General features: G+C 41.1%; 2 protein-coding genes across 2 annotated transcripts in view; both read right to left on the bottom strand.

The window, feature by feature from the left end:
* Positions 1-22,563, bottom strand: part of LOC143933753 (chemerin-like receptor 1) — a 445,780-nt gene that overhangs the window by 184,879 nt on the left and 238,338 nt on the right. The gene's annotated exons all lie outside the window — the stretch shown is intronic.
* On the bottom strand, positions 772-12,819 carry LOC143933162 (chemerin-like receptor 1). Its single transcript, XM_077456099.1, has 2 exons — positions 12,710-12,819; positions 772-2,873 (listed from the first exon to the last, which is right to left on the bottom strand). The coding sequence occupies exon 2, from the start codon at positions 2,841-2,843 to the stop codon at positions 1,773-1,775; it is 1,071 nt and encodes a 356-aa protein (XP_077312225.1). The 5' UTR covers positions 2,844-2,873; positions 12,710-12,819; the 3' UTR covers positions 772-1,772.

The following is a 22,563-nucleotide window of genomic DNA, read 5'->3' on the forward strand; positions in this document are numbered from 1 at the left end:
TCTTCTCCTTGTCTAAACTGAAAGTTTAGAGGGACGGCCAGGTCTTGGTAGATTTTCAGTGGTCTGATACTCCTTCCATTTCAAAATGATCACTTGCACAGTGCTCCTTGGGATGTTTAAAGCTTGGGAAATCTTTTTGAATCCAAATCCGGCTTTAAACTTCTCCACAACAGTATTACGGACCTGCCTGGTGTGTTCCTTGGTCTTCATGATGCTCTCTGCGCTTTCAACAGAACCCTGGGACTATCACAGAGCAGTTGCATTTATACAGAGACTTGATTACACACAGGTGGATTCTATTTATCACCGTCAGTCATTTAGGACAACATTGGATCATTCAGAGATCCTCGCTCAACTTCTGGAGTGAGTTTGCTGCACTGAAAGTAAAGGGGCCGAATAATTTTGCACGCACCACTTTTCAGTTTTTTATTTGCTAAAAAAGTTTAAAATATCCAATAGATTTCGTTCCACTTCACAATTGTGTCCCACTTGTTGGTGATTCTTCACAAAAAATTTAAATTTTATATCTTTATGTTTTAAGCCTGAAATGTGGCAAAAGGTTGAAAAGTTCAAGGGGGCGAATACTTTCGCAAGGCACTGTATATTTTATATATATATGTATATATATATATATATATATATATATATATATATATATATATATATGTATATATATATATATATATATATATATATATATATATATATATATATATATATATATATATATATATAAATATGGTAATAACAATACAACAATCTAGCCTCTCACATCTCTTTACAGCTATATATTATAGACATAGAAGGGCCTATAATGGACACTGAAAAAATGGTCATAAGTAAGCATTCAAAAGCATACGTGATTTTGAAACCCATCTACACCATATTTTATCATCATCTTTTATCAAAGACCTGCAGTTTTTTTGCAAAGATCATAAGTAATTTAAAATAATGGAAGATTGCCATGTTTTTACCAAGCCCCAAAGGAAGGAGGAGAAGATCCCTTCCAACTGTAAAGTATACTTAGTAAAGTTTTGGCATGCTTAGAAATTGGTAAATCAGCAAAGAAACCTAATAGGCAATTTTTGGATGTGAGATATTGAGAAGTCCCAAGGTTGAGAAGGTCGTCATTGATCCTACACCAGAAATGATGTACATGTTGACAGGTCTAAAAACAACGTAAAAAAAAGAAATCAGCATGTCCAGATATGTTTCCAGGTATTTAGAATGCAAAGGATTTATCAGCTGAATTTAACCAGAACTGGTATTCTAGTATTGTGGCAAATTACAGCAGCCTTCTTTAACAAATGGAGACAGGTAAACTTATTTGAAATTACAGTAATTACTAGGGTAGACTATTGAATCTGGGAAACATAAGTAAAACAAATCAAAATATCCTGAAAAAAAGCCAAAGAGCTCATGTCTGCTTAGTCGATGACAATAGAGAATAATGTGTACTGCCCGTGATACATTTTTTATTTATTTATTTGCTCTAACATAAAATTTTTAAGGACAAGCTTTCGGGGGAATGTCCCCTTCTTCAAGGTCCATGACAATACAATTTCATTTGTGGATGTGGCTTCAGTTTACACCTGCTCAGTCGAAGGTTGACCTGGTGTTACTCCCGAAGCTTGCTGGAACACTTTTTAGGATAGACTATTGAATCTGGGAAACATAAGTAAAACAAATCAAGATATCCTGAAAAAAAGCCAAAGAGCTCATGTCTCCTTAATCCATGATAATACATTTTCATTTGTGGATGTGGCTTCAGTTTACAACTGCTCAGAGTTGAAGGTTGACCTGGTCTTACTCCTGAAGCTTGCTGGAACACTTTCCTCCATGAAAGCTTTTACGAGAACTGACCGGAAAGATTTGCGTAACTTTGTTTTGAAATCTCGCCCCATAAACACGTAGAGAACAGGGTTGATGCAGCTGTTAATGAAGGCCAAACTGTTGGTAAGAGGTATTCCAATGTGTATTACACTATACAGATATTCATTGCCAGGATACATTGCAGACAACTCCAAAAAGGAGAAGACATGGAAAGGAAACCAGCAGATAAAAAATGAAATTATAACAACTAAAATAATTTTAAATGGCTTGCCAGATTTGTTCATGCGATTTCTTTGGATGCGAAACATAATTATTACATAACACAGGATAATTAGAGAGAACGGAATGATGAAAGCAAAGATGAGTTGTGTTATGATCATGTGCTTGTGCACTGAATTAGCAACATGTTCATCTTCATGAAAGTTGCTAGAGCAAGCAATGAAATCGTCATTAATGCTTGTATCTCTGAATATAAAAGCAGGAAAGCTGAACAGGAATGCTAGGATCCAAACTACCAGGGCTACAAAGGAGGCCACTCTAGGAGTTCGGTGATTCTGGCACCAAACAGGAAACATTACTGATGTACAACGATCGAGGCTGATCACGGCGAGCAGGAAGATGCTGGCATACATATTGATGGATATAATAGCGCTGTTAAGTTGGCACATGAATTTCCCTAAAGGCCAGTGAAAACCAAGGGTGATATGGGCAATGCTGAACGGCAGGAAAAATGTGAAGATAAAGTCAGCTATGGCTAAATTAAGGAACCACACAACATTGACTGTCCTTTTCATCTTAAAGGTGGTGAAATAGATGACCAGGCCATTTCCAGTGGTCCCCAGAAGAAAGGCCACGGAATAGATTACTATTGAAATTATATGAAACGTATCTAACGTATAATTGCCATCATATATGTCAGTTGAGTTAATAACTTCCAGCTCGTCCAGCGGTTTGACTGTGAAGGGCACATATGGCATTGAGATATTGAGATATGCCGTAGAATTTTCCATTGTCCCAAAGCAAACCAGAGTCAAAGAAACCTGTGACAATGCAAAAAAAAAATGGTGATGTTCTTCGCGACAAAAGCTTGCTTTCCTTACTTAAAACTTTAGTTTAGGCAGACATAAAGACCCCAACAAATGCAGCTAATTATCACAGTGGATTAAAAAAATGAAATGCCCCACGTATTTATCTAATTCGGTGGTCACGTGACCTGTTGGGTCCCCAGTCTTCTTTCTTTCAAACTCGAGAATGAGAGGCTCCTCCATTGGGTGCCCACATTGCTGGCTGGGGGATGGTTACTATTACAGTAGTTGTCCACATGTGGTCCACAGACTTCAGAAGACTGCCGTCTTCTGTAATGATGTCAGTGTTAGTCCTTGTACACACGGTCAGACATTCCGACGGAAAATGTCCGATTGGACCGTGTTGTCGGATAATCCGACTGTGTGTGGGCTCCATCAGACTTTTTCCGTCTGAATGTCTGACCAACAAAGTTTGAGAGCTGGATATAAAAATTTTCCGACAACATGATTCAATCGGACTTTGTCCTATCGTTTGTAGAGAATTCTGATCGGACAAAGTGCCACGCATGCTCAAATAAAATTCCTAGACCAAAGCTTTTGGCTACTAGCCTGAACGTGGTCCCATCGTAATGAAATAACGTCACCTGAACGATCGGATTTTCCGACAACTTTGTCGGACCGTGTGTATGCAACACAAGTTTCGGACAAAATCCGTCAGACAAAATCTGATGGATTTTGTTGCCGCAATGTCCGACTGTGTGTAGGGCTTAGGGCACAAACATATTTATCTGACTAAGGTCAGGTGGCATCAGCAATTATCTGGGCTTTCCATCATATAGACAGACATGTGCAGAACGAAAAAAAAAATGTGTTAGTTTTGAATCGTTATTTACATAAATTTGTTTAGTTAAATTAGTTAAAATGGTTTTCGGAATTGTTTGTTTTGTTTATAAAAATTTGAATCAATTCAAATTTTTCGAATTCCATTCCAATTTAAATCAAATATCATTTGAATTGCATTCTAAACTAAATTTGATTCTACATCAAATTTTATTCTGTTAAAAATTTTAGTTTTGGAAGATGGTTATAGTCTTTCTATTCAATTTGATTCTGTTGTTTTTTTTTCAATGTGTTTCTTTTCTATTCTATTTATTTCTTTCTATTCTAATTCAAATTTATTCTATTCAAAATTCAAATTTATTCTATTTGAAATTAAAATTTCTGAAAACAGTTGTATTCTTATATTCTTTCTATTCTATTCTTTTCTGTTGTTTATTCTATTTTATTCTTTTCCACTTTTTCTATTCTATTATTTTCTATTCTATTGTTTTCTATTTGATTCTTTTCTAGTCTATTCAAATTTGACTATATTCTTATTCAAAAATCAAATTTCAGAAGATGGCTATATTCTTTCTATTTTATTCTTATATATTCTATTTTTTATTCTGTTCTATTCTTTTCCTTTATTTCCTATTTAAATTGGTTGTATACCCCCAATTTTTTTCCTACACCTGTAAGACAAAGGGCATAATGAGCTAGTATAGTACACCGCATACTAGCTCATTATGAAATACTTACATTAGAATGAGGTGTCGGTAACTTACCTGGTCCATGCCAAGGAACCTGACATGTTCCCCCGGCATGTCTTCTGGGTATCGCGGCTCCAGCGCTGTGAGTGCCTGGAGCCGCAATGCCGTCACTCCCGCCCGTGGAGACTTCTTTCCTGAAAAAAGTTCAGCATCTGCCGGGCTTTCAGCCGAGAATACCCTGTGCGCATGCGCCTCTGAAGTCAGTGGCTCATTGCAGGGGGCATATCTCCTAAACCGTACAGGTTTAGGAGATATTCTTTTTATGTACAGGTAAGTCTTATTATAGACTCACCTGTAGGTAAAAGTTATACAATTGACTATACAACCGCTTTAATTGTATCTTGTTCTTCCATTTTCTATTTTATTTTGTTCTGTTTTACTCTATTTTTTTATTTTCTATTCTATCCCTTTTCTTTTTCCTATTCTATTCTTTTATTTTCTATTCTGTTCTGTTTTACTCTATTATATTACATTGTTTTATTTTCTATTATAATCCATTATATCTTTTTCTATTCTTCCTTTATTTTCTATTCTATTTTTTTTCTTTGGAAATTTGAATTTGATTTGAAAACTATTCAAATTTGAATTTTGTCTGAAAATTTGATTCGTTATTTCGGATTCATTTAAATTTGATACTACTGTATCTGAATTTCATAATAACAAAAAATGTGTCCGAATTTAAATTCGTAACTAAACGAACCGCATATGTCTACCATCACAGGCATTCAGCTAAAAATGTCTGGATCAAGCAACTATCTACAGGCTCCATTCCATATATCTGTAAGTACTTGTGGCAGTAAAGGATCAACAAAAATAAAAATAACAAATATCTCTATACTTACCTGCTCTGTGCAATGGATTTGCACAGAGCGGCCCAGAACTTTCTCCCTGTCCAGTGCCCCCACAGGTAGCTGATTCCCATGGGGGCACTTGTGCATGCACGCTCCCAAGCTCGCTCCCAAGCATAGAATGCATTATGATAAAAAATCTTCTGACTTTACAAGCACTTTAAGGTAAAAAAAAAAATGTTTAGACTTTAAAATCACTCTAAAGCATATTTCCACTTTTGTAGTCAAGTTTGAGAAAACAACACCATATGTTTGTTATCTGTTCCCATTGACACAGTATGTCTAAAAAAACAAAAAAAAAATTAAAAACAAAATATTTCTTGCCTTTTACAGGTAGATGTTTCTAATGTCATGTACACACAATCTGACTTTCCGGCAGATTTGGTCGGGCGGACCGGAATCCGCCAGACAATTCGATCGTCTGTGGGCTCCAGCTGACTTTTTTTTCCCCAAAAGTCTGACGGACCTAGGAATAAAAGAAATAAAACGGACCAAATACGACGCAAGGGCAGCGATTGGCTACTGGCTATTGAACTTCCTTGTTTAGTCCCGTTTACATCAACACGTTCAAAACAAACAGACTTTTGACTTTCGAACGGACTCCGGTCGTGTGTGGCCAAGTACGCTTTGTTCAGAAAGTCCATCGGACCTCTGCTGAAAGTCCTTTGGGAAGACCCTCGGACCTGGCCCGTAGAAAAGTCCGGTCGTGTGTACGCGGCATAAGGAGGAGCTGTCATGGCTGACTCTGAATGAATGAATGAATGAAATACTTGTATAGCGCACAATGCGAACTGAATCGCCTCTAAGAATTTCTGGACTGGTAAGAGTGGTCTCTGCGGCAGTTTCGCTGAGAGATCACTTTTATTGGCGGTGGGAGAGGGTCCCCCCCCTCCCGCCACGATCTAGTCTCCTGGAGGCGATCGGATGTTACTCCTGGCTGGGTATGGAGACGAGTGAGAGGAAGATGGCCACCCATCTCCATAGCATTGCAGGGCAGAAGCGACGTCAAAACCTCACTTCTGCCTATAGCTCTTTAAGGGCGTTTTTTTTAATTATTTATTTTAATGACCACATTTTATATTTAAATTTTTTCTTGCATTGTAGTGTAAATATGATATCTGAGGTCTTTTTGACCTCAGAACTCAAATTTAAGAGGTCCTGTCATGGTTTTTTTCTATTACAGGGGATGTCTACATTCCTTGTAATAGGAATAAAAATGACACTATTATTTTTTTTGTAAACAGTGTAAAAATAAATAAGAAAAAAACGTATTTTTAAACGTGCCCTGCCGAGCTTGCATGCAGAAGCAAACGCATATGAAAAGGTGTGATGTGAGATATCGCCACAATCAGTAGCGTGAAAGCAACAATTCTAGCCCTAGACTTCCTCTGTAACTCAAAACATGCAACCTGTAGAATTCTTTAAACGTCGCCTATGGAGATTTTTAAGGGTTTATCGCCATTCCACGAGTGGGCGCAATTTTGAAGTGAGACTTGTTGGGTATGAATTTACTCGGAGTAACATTATCTTTCACAATATAAAAAAAAAAGTGCGCTGGTAAGACCACTACGCAAATACGGTGTGACAGAAAGTATTGCGACTGCCATTTTATTCTCTATGAAAAAAAAAAGTATAATGTTTGGGGGTTGTAAGTAATTTTCTAGCAAAAAAAACTGTTTTTAACTTGTAAACAACAAATCTCAAAAAGAGGCTCAGACCTTAACTGGTTAAAAAGGAAACCAGCATTTATTTATTTATTTTTTTAAGATATTTGACGTAAATGGGAACACATGGTAACAAATATAAACTAGATGTTATCCCAACTTGGCTGCAAAAGTGGAAGTACACTTTAAAGTTGATAAACTGACCTAGGGACTAATATGCAAGCTCTCCAGGGTATCCTCTGCTGTCTTTCACTTCCCTATCTGTATGTATGTGCACACAGTCTAACAGTTCCAGCTAAAAAACGTAATATTTCCCCTGCACGCGCGGCATATGATTTTTTCAATGTAAGTGTTGCTAGCAAGACTACCATTTCCTGATAAGCAAAACAATTTGCAATTCTTAATTACAACCATGGTAGAAAGAAACCCTGGACTAAGGGGTATTGAAGATGGATCACTGAAGGCACAGAAAGTACAAAGTCTGGAGCATAGAGCCAAGGAGAAGAAGGGACCCCAGTGAAGTAAAAAAACAATGTGATGATGGGATTGCACAGCCTTTTAGCATACTGCCTGTGGGAGAAGGGACCCCATTGCAGGAATAGAACAGTGAGGGAATCACAGAACCACAACCTGCAGTACAGAGGTAACAGGAAAAGTGACCACAATGAAGACATAGAATACTGAGGCTGTAGAATCACAGTCTGCAGTACAGAACAAATGGGGGAAAGGACCACAGTGGAGGGGTGTAACAATGAGAATGAGAGGGTGCTGCAAGCCTTAGGGCTCATGCACGCAGGACTCTTTTACAGCTTCTGTTAGGGGCGTCTGATTTTTTTTTTTAATTGCTTCTAAATGCCCCTTTGTGTTAGCCTATGTATCCATGCACACATAAACTCTCAGAGGTGTTTGGAGGCATAAGCGTTTAAGAGTAGTAGAAAAAAAAACGACAGCCTGTGCTTCCAGGCGCAGTAAAAACGAGCTGTAAAAATGTCTGACACTGCTAAAAGCTAATGCTAATGCTGTTAAGCCGAGTCAAACATTTCTTTTTTACAGATCAAAATCAATGGTTCCCTATAAGAGCCCATTGATTTGAATAGATGGAGTACCAGAAGTCGGATTGTGATGGTCCAAATTGCAGTGTGACTTGCGCGCTGAGGATCTTGAAGCAGAACCCCACGCCAAAATGGAAAAGAAATAGCGTGGCCCCCCCCAAGATTCATACCAGACTGAAGGATCTAGTATGGGTTTTAAGGGGAACCCCTACGCCAAACAAAACGACATGGGGTTCCCCCAAAATCCACACCTGATCCTTATGCGAGCATGAACCTCGCAGGTTTGGAAAGGGGGGGAGTGAGTGAGCGCCCCCCCCCAGACCATACCAGGCCACATGCCCTCAACATGGGGGTTGGTTGCTTTGGGGCAGGAAGGGCTCTGCGCCCCCCACCCTAAAGCACCTTGTCCCAAAACAAGAGGCCTCTTCCCGACAACCCTGGCCATTGAGGGTCTGCAGGCATGGGGCTTATAAGAATTTGGAACAAACAAGGGTCCCCCAGATCCCGCCCCCCCCACCTTATGTGAATGAGCGTGGGGTACATTGTGTACATTGTGTCAAGAATGAAAACACTACACAGGTTTTTAAAGTAATTTATTAAGGCAGCTCTTCCGATTTCTTCCCCACGCATGTGGCCTGGTATCCTGGTATGTTACGGGGGTATGGTACTCACTTTCCCCTCCCCCCTTTCCTGACCTGCCGGGCTGCATGCTCAGATAAGGGTCATGTATGGATTTTGGGGGGACCCCACACCATTTTTTTGGCATGGGTTCCCCTTAAAATCCATACCAGACCGAAGGGTCTGCTTTTGATCTTGGGACGGACCCCACACCGTTTTCTTTTTTCATTTTGGCGCAGGGTTCCTCTTCAAGATCCTCAGAGCACAAGTCGTACTGCAATTTGGATCATCATGATCTGACTTCTGGTGAAACTTCTATTCAAAACAATGGGCTCTCATAGGGAACCATTGATTTTCAATAGAGACAGAGAAGCGCCGCTAAAAGCTAGCGTAGCTAAATGTGCATTAATGCCAATACAAAAAGCTACTAAAAGCTAATTTTTACAACTGCTTTTTTCTGCATTGGTTGTGGCGTTACAGCTCGTTTTTTCTAATGCCCTGTGTGCATGGGGCATTAGGCAGGGGGAGAAGTAGCATCAGCCTGCATCACAGTGCCAGGGTGGTGAAGGGACTAAAATAGAGGAGTGTAGGAGTGATGATAAGAGGGTCCAATCACCTACAGTATGCAGAGAGGATGGGAAGACATAGTTCACATCAAAGGCCACAATGGAGGAGTAGAACAAGAACAGTAAGAAAGTGTGATCTTTAGAACCCTATTAAAGTCTATGGGACTCGACCGTTCAAAATCAAAAGTCCTCATTTTAACCACTACAATACAGGGCACTTTCGCCCCCTTCCTTCCCAGCCCAATTTTCAGCTTTCATCGCTCTAGTGCTTTCAGTGACAATTGCGCGGTCATGCTACACTGTACCCAAATGAAATTTTTATCATTTTGTCCGCACAAATAGAGATTTATTTTGGTGGTATTTATTCACGACTCCGTTTTTTATTTTTTGCGATATAAGCGCAAAAAAGCGGAAATTTGGAAAAAAAACAATATTTTCTTTTTTCTATTTTAAAAGAAATCCAATAAAATCAAATTTTGTCATAAATGTATTCTGCTACATGTTTTTGGTAAAAAAAATTCTGTTAAGTGTATAATAATTGGTTTGTGTGATCACGGACATATGTACGCAAATGATCATGTACATATGTGTGCAGGTGATCACGTACATATGTGTGCACATAATCATTGGGACAAGTGATTTTAGTGGGACATATGTGGGGGACATGTTTTTATTATTAGGGACATGTGTTTTTATTTTTTGGGGACATGTATGTTTTGGGGAGATGTGTGTTATGGGGACATATGTGGGGACTGTGTTTACACTGTGTGGTGTGTTGTGTGTTTACACTAGACTGAAGATCAGTGAGTAAAAAGCTGTAAAAAACAGCTCATACTCACTGATCATCAGCAATCTGCTCTCCTCTCCTCAGCGATGACTTCTGTGTGAGGAGAGGAGGAGCCGATTGCCTAGCAACCGGCTGTTTGTTTACATCACATGACGGCCGTGATTGGACACGGCCGTCATGTGATCAGGAGGGCCAATCACAGAACCCTCCTGCCGATCTGAGATGCGCCGTGTCCCGGTGACACGGGCGCATCGGGGTCGCGCGATCCTGCTCCTCCCGATGGACATTCCTGAACGTCCTATCAGGAGTAGACGGCTCCCACCCGGCCATATAGGTGGGAAGTGGTTAAAGGCTAATATGCAAGTTATTGTCATAAAGTGTTTGGGAACCTGGGTCCTGCCCCAGGGGACATGTATCAATGCAAAAAAAGTTTTAAAAATGGCCGTTTTTTCAGGAGCAGTGATTTTAATAATGCTTAAAGTGAAACAATTAAAGTGTAATATTCCTTTAAATTTCATACCTGGGAGGTGTCTATAGTATGCCTGTAAAGAGGCGCATGTTTCCTGTGCTTAGAACTGTCCCTGCACAAAGTGTCATTTCTGCAGGAAAAAAAGTCATTTAAAAGCACTCGCAGCTATAATGAATTATCGGCTCCCTGTAATACAGATAACAGTCATTGAAAGTCATTGATAAAAAAAAAAAAAAAAAAGCGTGGGGTTCCCCCAAATTCAATTATCAGGCCCTTCGGGTCTGGTATGGATATTAAGGGGAACTCTGCATCAAATTAAAAAAAAATGACGTGGAGTTTCCCTCAAATATCCATACTGGGGAGCGCTCTCTTGCCCCCCCCCCCCTTTTCCTGTGGTCTGCCAGGTTGCGTGCTCAGATAAAGGGTCTGGTATGGATTTTTGGGGGGAACCCCACGTCATTTTTTTTTTTTTAATTGATGCAGGGTTCCCCTTATTACGGGGAGGCGACAATTCATTGTAGCTGCAAGTGATTTTATATGACTTTTTTCCTGCAGAAATTACACTTTGTGCAGGGACAGTTCTAAGCATGGGAAACATGTGGCCCTTTACAGACATACTATAGACACCCCCAGGTACGAAATTTAAAGGAATATTGCTTTACTTTAAGCATTATTAAAATCACTGCTCCCAAAAAAAACTGACGTTTTTGAATTTTTTTTACATTGATACATGTCTCCTGTGGCAGGACCCAGGTCCCCAAACACTTTTTAGGACAATAACTTGCATATAAGCCTTAAAGATTAGCACTTTAGATTTCTCCCATAGACTTGTACAGGGTGTTCAGCAGCTTTTTGAATTTGTCACGAACACCCCAAATTGTTTGCTGTTCGGTGAACAGGCAATGTTCAAGTCGAGCATGAGTTAGACTCGAACTTGAAGCTCATCCCTAATCACAAGGAAGGGGGAGAGGGAGCCACATTGGAGGAGTGGAACAGTAAAGAAGGGAGGACACAGTCAACATCACAGAGAAGGAGGGAGAGTGAGCCACAGTGAAGGATTGGCATAGTAAGAAAGTGAGAACACAGTCCTCATTTCAGAGAAGGCATTAGAAGGACCCATGGAAAAATGGAGGATTGGAACAGTAGTGCCGCGTACACGTGGTCTGATTTTCCGACGGAAAATGTTTGATGGGAGCTTTTTGGCGGAAATTCTGACTGTGTGTAGGTTCCATCGGAATTTCCGATACACAAAATTTGAGATCTGGATCTTACATTTTCCGAAAAAATCCGTTGTCAGAAATTCCGATCTTGTGTACATAATCCCAAAGCACAAAGTTCTATGCATGCTTGGAATCAAGCAGAAGAGCCGCACTGGCTATTGAACTTCAATTTTCTCGGCTCGTCATACGTGTTGTACCTCACCACGTTCTTGACGTTCGGACTTTCCAACAACATTGTCTGACCGTGTGCATGCAAGACAAGTTTGAGCCAACATCCGTTGGAAAAAATCCCATGGATTTTGTTGTCGGAATGTCCGATCGTGTGTGTACGCCGGCATAATGGCCTGTACACGCGGTCGGACATTCCGACGACAAAATCTGTAGGATGTTTTCCAATGGATTTTGGCCCAAACTTGTTTTGCATACACACAGTTGCACAAAGTTGTCATAAAATCCGATCATTCAGAATGAGGTGACTTACAACGGGACTATAAAAAGGCCAGTAGCCAATAGATTTTGTCTCGTAAATTAATTCTGAGCATATGTGGCACTTTGTGCGTCGGAATTGTCTACACACAATCAGAATTTAAACATTCGGATTTTGTTGTCGGAAAATTTTAGAACAAGATCTCAAACTTTGTGTGTCGTAAATTCCGAAACGGAAAAAGTCAGATGGAGCCCACACACAGGATCGGAATTTCTGACAACACGGTCCAATCACATTTTCCATTGGAAAGTCCGACCATGTGTACAGGGCATTAGACCCAGTCAACGTAACAGAAAAGAATGGAAAAGGAAACACAGTGGAGAAGTGGAACAGTAAAGATGGGAGGACATAACAGGAGTCGGGGACAGAATGAGGAGAATGAGAAGAGGGTAGTGAAACCATAAGGAAGAGAAAATGGTGCATGTCCCCCAAGGGTAGAAAGCTAATTGCATGCATATTCATGTGTATATTATACACAACAAAATTATTATACCCATTTTAAACAAAAAAGGAGCTTTAAGGCTCATAGGTATGAATCATAAGTTACTTACTTGGCTTTGGTAAAGAGATGCTTCTTCCAGATCAGGACTCGCCAAAAATGTCTGCAATGCTGTTTTCAAGTAAAATATATTCTTGCCAAGGGAGGACACCTCTTGGTTAGTTTTAGAAGTAAAGGGAAGGAAGTTTAGAGAAGTAAAGCATTCTGTATTAAAGGGCTTAGATCTTCTGGATTAGTGTACCAGTAAACAAAACTATCTCACCCCACAATCTCCTGGCTGTCCAGGGCTATACTGTAGGTACCTGGAAGAATCACTGTATGTGAAGACATGTGACTCTATCTCCAGCTTCCATCCCTTTCACTTTGAGGGATCATGAAAGGAGAATTGTGAGAAGAGTACCGGTAATTAAATTTTTTTAGATTATGCTGTAAAGAAAATATTGTTCTCAATGATCTCCATTTGATAATGTCCCTTGAATGCTACTTACGTCATGCCTATATTATACCTGTTAGCAGGATATGGTGTCCATACATGTATTGATTTGCAATCAGTATAAGTATGAGCAAACGTAAACATAAATTAAAATATCAAACTCTGCATTTTCAAATCAACTGAAATTTTCATCTATCAGTCATACTTTTAAATGTATCTGTGTTATGGCTGATATTTGTATGTTCAGTTATAAGCTCTCTATATGATTCCGCCATGGCTGATCAACTTGCCAGAGTCTACCTCAATCAAAAGCTCACCAAATCGATCAAATAGAGGCTCTTTGGTTTCAATTTTTATTCAACTTGATAAGTTTAGTCACACTGAAGGATTGATTGAATGGTCATATCGATATGTGTGTGGCCACTATTAAAGATAGTGGTATAAATGTTACTTTTATGTGTTAGCAGCCAACCGCACCCACCTATTGCCATCATGCAGCCTGCCTGGACACATATTTTTGTTAGAATTTGTTTCAGATGCTTGTTTTGAGTTTTTCTTGTAGTGCTTTAATCTTTACTGTGTTGCCCACTGTGTTAGCTTTAGTGTACTTTTTAATTTCTGAGTTTTCCCGTAACATATTTGTGTTACCTGTTGATCCCACCAGCGTATCCATTGCTATTCCTTGTAATAGGGTGACAACTCTGTGCATTCTCCAGTGAAATTGCAGTAGTGTTGTCACCTTGTGGCCTGGCTTTCATGCTGAAGCTCTAAGCTTTCTCATGAACCTGGAGAAAGTTCTGACTTCCTGTCAGGGCTGGGCTCAGCCCTTCCTTCTCTGAGCTGGCCGCTCAACTGTCGGCTAAATTGCCAGCTCCTATCTCTCCACAGTTACTCAGCTATTGATGATCATGCTCATCAGTCCTGCCTACTTAAGCCGTCCAGTCCAGAGGGTCTCTGCCTTCACCTTGGTCCACATCAGAGAAACTATCTCCTGCAATCCTGTTCAAGCCTTGCTTTGCTGACATTCCTTCTGGCTCCAGATCCTGCTTGCTGCTCCACTACATTTATCCCTGACCTCTGCTTGGCTGACTATCCATTCCAGTTACTGAATTTTGGCTATGTTTTGAATACGTTTGTTCTTTTTAATTTTATTACTAAACAAGTGTGATTTAACCGTACTTCTGTCTTGGCCTGATTTCATGGTTTCTGACATTTCCCTTGTTGCAAGATGAAACTCTGGACTCACCCCCCCCACCCGTCCCCGTCTCCGACTGCTCCCCCATCCTCCCCTGGAACAACCCCCCATGCCCAATCTTGCAGTATTTTAAGCCTTTCTTATATACTAACCTTTCTATGACACCCTGCATCCACAGTATGTCTCTTGTCTGTTGGGTTCAAAGACTCTAGGCACCATTCAACCTAGAAGACACATCTAGAAGAGTACATCTAAGATCAAAATAGGATTACTGTAGGATACAGCACTGGAGAGGATGTGAGTATTGCAGCAAGAACTGATGTTTTATTTAAGTCAATGGTTGTGTGGCTCCCTTTACAAAATATTGCTCAGAGTTGAGCTGTAATCTATTATTAATAGTAGGAAGTCAGCAGATTACCTTTTTCTCTTGACAAGGTTCTCTTTATTTCCAAGTAGTCATGCTTAAAGCTGAAGTAAATCCATCAAATTAAAAGTTTCCCAAAACAGTTACATTCTGGGCATGCCGTCAATGATAACTGTCGCTGTTGCTTGTGCTCTCAACCAAACTGTCAAGTCATCAAATGACTGGTGTCATTACTGATCACATGTGCAGCACCATGGCAGTTGCGGATTAAACAGAGGCAACGATGGCAGCTTCCATGGGTATAAAGGATAGTAGGGTCTAGCTCTGTTTTACCTGTGATGCACTATGGGATTTTTTTATAGCACACAAGCAAGGCTCTGAGCAGTAGGGAAGCATGTTCAGTTCCAGTAAAAGGGTTAAGCAGTATGCTGCATCTCCCAAATGTTCTAAATTTAGAGGAACTGTGCCTCTTTAGAGGTCAGATCATTCTGTCCCCATTTTCTTCTCAGCCATCCGTCTTTTTGGCTTTATTTTATAGAGCTTTATACAAAAATTAACAATTTAACTGCCAAACAATGTTTTATTAAATTAAACCTTCCATCCCACCAACAATGATTGTATTTGTTATTTTAAAAAGCTAGTATAAAGTAAAGGAAGCAATGGCACTGGTTGGTTTAACTAGTCATTTTTGGCATTTTAGCTTTGGACAACATGGAAGAAGGAAGTTCTTTGGCCACCTGTTTTGTATTAAATAGCGCCCCTCTTTCGCATCTCGGACAGTTGGGAGGTGTGAAGTACCATCAACTCTATAAATGTGGAATAAAGAAGAGATTGGCATAGAGTGGCACTCAACCAGAATAAAGGTTTATATCCATGGGCATAGCATAAGGGGTAGCAGGGGTCACAATCGCAAACCCCAACCCTAGATCCAGGGGGTCCCTGCAGCCTCCCTGTCATATTATCATATCCTCCACAAAATCCAGCTCCGATCTGCCCCAGGGCTCTACAGCCATGCTCTAGTACTGGGATTCTACTTTGCCTTCCACAGTCCACACCCTACTGTTCCCATTGGCTGGGGAGAAGCTGTGATCCATTTCCTGAATGGAGAAGAGCATGAGGTGAGAACAGCCCAGGATGGGGGAAGTGTCTTTGCTGTGTGCTGGCAACATGGAATGGTAACCAAGCTCAGTGAGGCAAGAGGAGGAGAGTGCCGTCCTGTAGCCACGATGGGACCATTGTCACTGGTGAGGTCTGCCACTGCTCAGTGTCTTCTAGCCACCAGCTGAGATCCTCTGTACCCTCCAGCTAAGGATGTCCACTTACCCCACTTCCTTGACAACTGGGGAAAAGACACACACCTCCGGAAGGTGACCTGCCAACACTGACAGAGAAACCTTCAGAAATTGCTAAAACAAACCCCTTAACACCTCCTCAGGGGGGCCCTGAAGGGCTGCAGGCTCCAGATTTTGTGTCAGGCGGCTTTGTCCTCCCCAATCTAAGTTGCCCCCCCAAGCCCCCTGACCACCCCCTCTACCCTGCATGCTATACCCGGCTGCTGAGCTCCTTTCCCATTACAGCACTCTATACTGTTCCTCCTCCGCAAGGCTGAAATCACATTCCTTTACAATACAGCCAGTCAGCCATAATCTGCACAGGGTGTATCTGCCTACTGCAACTACACTGCCTTTCCGACCAGAGAAATTCACAGGTCAGAAGGGCAACATAAAAGCCAGATACACCCTGTGAAGACTGACAGGCTGTGTGTAAAGGAATGTGATCTCTGCCCTGTGTAGTGTGTGTGTGTGTGTGTGGGGGGGGGGGGGGGGGAGTTTGTATACAGTGCTGGGGTGGAAAAGGAGCTTTGCCAAGTGACCTACCAGGGGTCCCTGTCCTCTGATTCTCCAGCGGTAATGGTGTGTTCAGGGTGATGTGCAGTGTTATGCTGCATACACACGACCAGACTTTCCGGCATACTTGGTCCGAAATCCGTCGGACAATTCGATCGTGTGGGCTCCAGCAGACTTTTTTTTCCCAAAAGTCAGACGGACCTAGAAATAAAACATGTTTCAAATCTATCCAACGGACTCAAGTCCGATGGACTAAAAATCTGGAAAACCGTTCGCCTGTGTGCTAGTCCGACGGACTACGACGTAAGGGCAGGTATTGGCTACTGGCTATTGAACTTCCTTGTTTAGTCCCGTTTACATCATCACGTTCACAGCCAGGTCCGTTTCGTTCAGAAAGTCTGTCGGACCTCCGCTGTCGGGAAGACCGTCGGACCTAGCCCGTCGAAAAGTCCGGTCATGTGTACGCGGCACAGGCAAACGGTTTTCCAGATTTTTAGTCCTTCGGACTTGAGTCCGTTGGATAGATTTGAAACATGTTTTATTTCTAGGTCCGTCTGACTTTTGGGGAAAAAAAGTCCGCTGGAGCCCACACACGATCGAATTGTCTGACGGATTCCGGACCAAGTATGCTGGAAAGTCTGGTCGTGTGTATGCAGCATAACACTGCACATCACCCTGAACACACCATCCTGTTGTGGAGATGCTTTTTTTCCAGCATGGACAGGGAAGCTGGTCAGAGTTGATTGGAATGATAGATTGAGCCAAATACAGGGAAATCTGCAAAATACTTGAGACTGCGGCAGAAGTTCACCTTCCAGTAGGACAACGACCCTAAACATACAGCCAGAGCTACAATGGAATGGTTTAGATCAAAGCATATTCATGTGTTAGAATGGCCCAGTCAAAGACCAGACCTAAATCCAATTGAGAATCTGTGGTAAGACTTGAAAATTGCTGTTCACAGACGCTCTCCATCCAATCTGACAGAGCTTGAGCTATTATTTACAGAAGAATGTGCAGAAATGTCACTCTTTAGATGTGCAAAGCTGGTAGAGACATCCCCACAAAGACTTGCAGCTGTAATTGCAGTGAAAGGTGGTTCTAAAAAGTATTGACTTTGTGTTGGTTTATCACATAAAAATACATTTATGTTTTTGGCTGCAACATGACAAAATGTGGAACATTTCAAGGGGTATGAATACTTTTTCAAGGCACTGTGTGTGTATATACAGTGCCTTGCGAAAGTATTCGGCCCCCTTGAACTTTTCAACCTTTTGCTCAATTTCAGGCTTCAAACATAAAGATATCAAATTTTTATTTTTTGTGAAGAATCACCAAGTGGGACACAATTGTGAAGTGGAACGAAATCTATTGGATTTTAGAAATTTTTTAACTAATAAAAAAATGAAAAGTGGGGCGTGCAAAATTATTCGGCCCCCTTGCGTTAATACTTTGTAGAGCCACCTTTTGCTGCGATTACAGCTGCAAGTCGCTTGGGGTATGTCTCTATCAATTTTGCACATCGAGAGACTGAAATTCTTGCCCATTCTTCCTTGCAAAACAGCTCGAGCTCAGTGAGGTTGGATGGAGAGCGTTTGTGAACAGCAGTTTTCAGCTCTTTCCACAGATTCTCGATTGGATTCAGGTCTGGACTTTGACTTGACCATTCTAACACCTGGGTACGTTTATTTGTGAACCATTCCTTTGTAGATTTTGCTGTATGTTTGGGATCATTGTCTTGTTGGAAGATAAATCTCCGTCCCGGTTTCAGGTCTTTTGCAGACTCCAACAGGTTTTCATCCAGAATGGTCCTGTATTTGGCTGCATCCATCTTCCCCTCAATTTTAACCATCTTCCCTGTCCCTGCTGAAGAAAAGCAGGCCCAAACCATGATGCTGCCACCACCATGTTTGACAGTGGGGATGGTGTGTTGAGGGTGATGAGCTGTGTTGCTTTTACGCCAAACATATCGTTTTGCATTGTGGGCAAAAAGTTGGATTTTGGTTTCATCTGACCAGAGCACCTTCTTCCACATGTTTGGTGTGTCTCCCAGGTGGCTTGTGGCAAACTTTAGACAAGACTTTTTATGGATATCTTTGAGAAATGGCTTTCTTCTTGCCACTCTTTCATAAAGACCAGATTTGTGCAGTGTACGACTGATTGTTATCCTATGGACAGACTCTCCCACCTCAGCTGTAGTTCTCTGCAGTTCATCCAGAGTGATCATGGGCCTCTTGGCTGCATCTCTGATCAGTCTTCTCCTTGTCTGAGCTGAAAGTTTAGAGGGACGGGCAGGTCTTGGTAGTGGTCTGATACTCCTTCCATTTCAAAATGATCGCTTGCACAGTGCTCCTTGGGATGTTTAAAGCTTGGGAAATCTTTTTGTATCCAAATCCGGCTTTAAACTTCTCCACAACAGTATTACGGACCTGCCTGGTGTGTTCCTTGGTCTTCATGATGCTCTCTGCGCTTTCAACAGAACCCTGAGACTATCACAGAGCAGGTGCATTTATACAGAGACTTGATTACACACAGGTGGATTCTATTTATCACCATCAGTCATTTAGGACAACATTGGATCTTTCAGAGATCCTCGCTGAACTTCTGGAGTGAGTTTGCTGCACTGAAAGTAAAGGGGCAGAATAATTTTGCACGCACCCCTTTTCAGTTTTTTATTTGCTAAAAAAGTTTAAAATATCCAATAGATTTCATTTCACTTCACAATTGTGTCCCACTTGTTAGTGATTCTTCACAAAAAATTTAAATTTTATATCTTTATGTTTGAAGCCTGAAATGTGGCAAAAGGTTGAAAAGTTCAAGGGGGCCGAATACTTTCGCAAGGCAATATATATATATATATATATATATATATATATACATTCCACTCCATCCTCCATCCTTCCTTCATCCATTTATTCCTCAAATTCCCCCTTTCTTCTGGTTATTCATCTAATCATTTACCCTCCCTTTAACTTTCCCTTTCCCTCCCTCCTTCTCTAATTTCATATATCGTATCTCACAAAAGTAAGTACACCCTCACATTTTTGTAAATATTTTCTTCTATCTTTTCATGTGACAACACTGAAGAAATGACACTTTGCTACAATGTAAAGTAGTTTTATTTTTGATAGCTATATATTTTTATGTTATTATATCCACATTTATTTTGGAAGGAAAAAATACTTATATACACACATCCAAAAAGTTCAAGTTCCATCTTTTTTGCCGCGTACACATGGTCGGAATTTCGGGCAGCAAAAGACCGATGAGAGCTTTTCGTCAGAAAATACGACCGTGTGTAGGCTCCATCGGACTATTGCTGGCGGAATTTTCGGCCAGAAAAAGATTGAGAGCACGTTCTCAATTTTTCAGACGGAAAAAGTATCTAAAAAACTCCCATCGTGTGTATGCAGTTCCGACGCACAAAAACTCACGCATGCCCAGATTCAACTTCCTTTTTCTAGTCCCATCGTAAGTGTTGTACGTCACCGCGTTCTTGACGGTCGGAATTTGGTGTGACCATGTGTATGCAAGACAGCTTGAGCGAAATCCTGTCGGAATTCCATCGGGAAAACCATCAGAGCTTTTTGCGACCAAAATTCAGATCGCGTGTACGAGGCATAACAGTTAATGGTTAATACAGTGGTGTGAAAAAGTGTTTGCCCCCTTCCTCATTTCCTGTTCCTTTGCATGTTTGTCACACTTAAGTGTTTCGGAACATCAAACCAATTTAAACAATAGTCAAGGACAACACAAGTAAACACAAAATGCAATTTGTAAATGAAGGTGTTTATTATTAAAGGTGAAAAAAAATCTGAACCATCATGGCCCTGTGTGAAAAAGTGATTGCCCCCCTTGTTAAAACATACTATAACTGTGGTTGTCCACACCTGAGTTCAATTTCTATAGCCACACTCAGGCCTGATTATTGCCACACCTGTTCACAATCAAGGCATCACTTAAATAGGAGCTGCTTGACACAGTAAGGTCCACCAGAAGATCCTTAAAAGCTACACATCATGCCGAGACCCAAAATAAATTCAGGAACAATTGAGAAAGAAAGTAATTGAGATCTATCAGTCTGGAAAGGGTTATAAAGCCATTTCCAAAGCTTTGGGAATCCAGCGAACCACAGTGAGAGCCATTATCCACAAATGGCGAAGACATGGAACAGTGGTGAACCTTCCCAGGAGTGGCCGGCCACCCAAAATTACCCCAAGAGCACAGCGACGACTCAAGAGGTCACAAAAGACCCCACAACAACGTCCAAGGAACTGCAGGCCTCACTTGCCTCAGTTAAGGTCAGCGTTCATGCCTCCACCATCAGGAAAAGACTGGGCAAAAATGGCCTGCATGGCAGAGTTCCAAGGAGAAAACCACTGCTGAGCAAAAAGAACATCAAAGCTCGTCTCAATTTCTCCACAACACATCTTGATGATCCCCAAGACTTTTGGGACAACATTCTGTGGACCGATGAGACAAAAGTGGAACTCTTTGGAAGGTGTGTGTCCAAGTATATCTGGCATAGAAGGAACACTGCATTTCATAAAAAGAACATTATACCAACAGTAAAATATGGTGGTGGTAGTGTGATGGTCTGGGGCTGTTTTGCTGCTTCAGGACCTGGAAGACTTGCCGTGATAAAAGGAACTATGAATTCTGCTGTCTACCAAGAGATCCTGAAGGAGAATGTCCGACCATCTGTTCGTGTACTCAAGCTGAAACGAACTTGGGTTCTGCAGCAGGACAATGATCCTAAACACACCAGCAAGTCCACCACCGAATGGCTGAAGAAAAACAAAATGAAGACTTTGGAGTGGCCTAGCCAAAGTCCTGACCTGAATCCTATTGAGATGTTGTGGTATGACCTTAAAAAGGCAGTTCATGCTCGAAAACCCTCTAATGTAACTGAATTAGGACAATTCTGCAAAGATGAGTGGGCCAAAATTCCTCCAGGACGCTGTAAAAGCCTCATTGCACGTTATCGCAAACGCTTGGTTGCAGTTGTTGCTGCTAAGGGTGGCCCAACCAGTTATTAGGTTTAGGGGGCAATCACTTTTTCACACAGGGCCATGATGGTTTGGATTTTTTTTCACCTTTAATAATAAACACCTTCATTTACAAATTGCATTTTGTGTTTACTTGTGTTGTCCTTGACTATTGTTTAAATTGGTTTGATGTTCCGAAACACTTAAGTGTGACAAACATGCAAAGGAACAGGAAATGAGGAAGGGGGCAAACACTTTTTCACACCACTGTAATTGCCAGTAAGATAATACCTAATTATATAAATATTTAACCAACATTCCATTCCGTATCACATATTTCAGTGGGGATGTGATACTTATAAAAAAGAAAATTGTTGGAGACCCATTGGGGTTCATTTACTGAAATTGGGTAATGTAAAAATCTGGTGCAGCTCTACATAGAAACCCATCAGCTTCCAGGTTTTTTTTGCCAAAGAAGCTAAATTGAACGAGCTGAAGATAGAAGCTGTTTGGCTCCCATATACATCTGCACAGTTCCCTTTTCTTTTGGTTACTGCAAAAAAGTGTATTTTTTTTTTATTTATTTTTTTATACATGTGCAACTTCTATTACATGGAAGAAAAAAAATGTAGTACATGTTGAAATAAAGGGAGCCCGCAGCAAAAAGACAGAAAGGAATAGGCGAAGGGCGGGCATGACTGGGTTAACAGTTAGGAATGTAAAGGCTAGAGGAGGGACTTAGGTGCCGAGGGGGACGGGCTGGGGCTGAGTTTATTTATACTCCCGATGCATCATCGGAGTTCAACAGAAGGTCAGGGAAAACGTTCCCACCCACCCTCCCTTTATTGGTGCTGTGTTTTTCGTGCATGTTTGTGTTGTGTGTCATTTTCTTTTCTCATGACAGGTGCTGAACTGTGGATGTCGTAGTGGAGGCGGGTGTTGGTCTGTGCAGGGGAAGGAGATATAGAAAGTAAAGTTCAGGAACTATCGCTGGATGGCTCCTGATGGTGGTTTCCGGACAACTAAGGTAGACGGAAAGTGTTATGGGGCACTACGGACAGTGTTTGTCTCTGAGCCTG

This window comes from Lithobates pipiens, unplaced genomic scaffold (genome assembly GCF_037356315.1).
Source record: "Lithobates pipiens isolate NorthernLeopardFrog02 unplaced genomic scaffold, aLitPip1_a1.2 Scaffold_27, whole genome shotgun sequence".
NCBI classification, from domain to species: domain Eukaryota; kingdom Metazoa; phylum Chordata; class Amphibia; order Anura; family Ranidae; genus Lithobates; species Lithobates pipiens.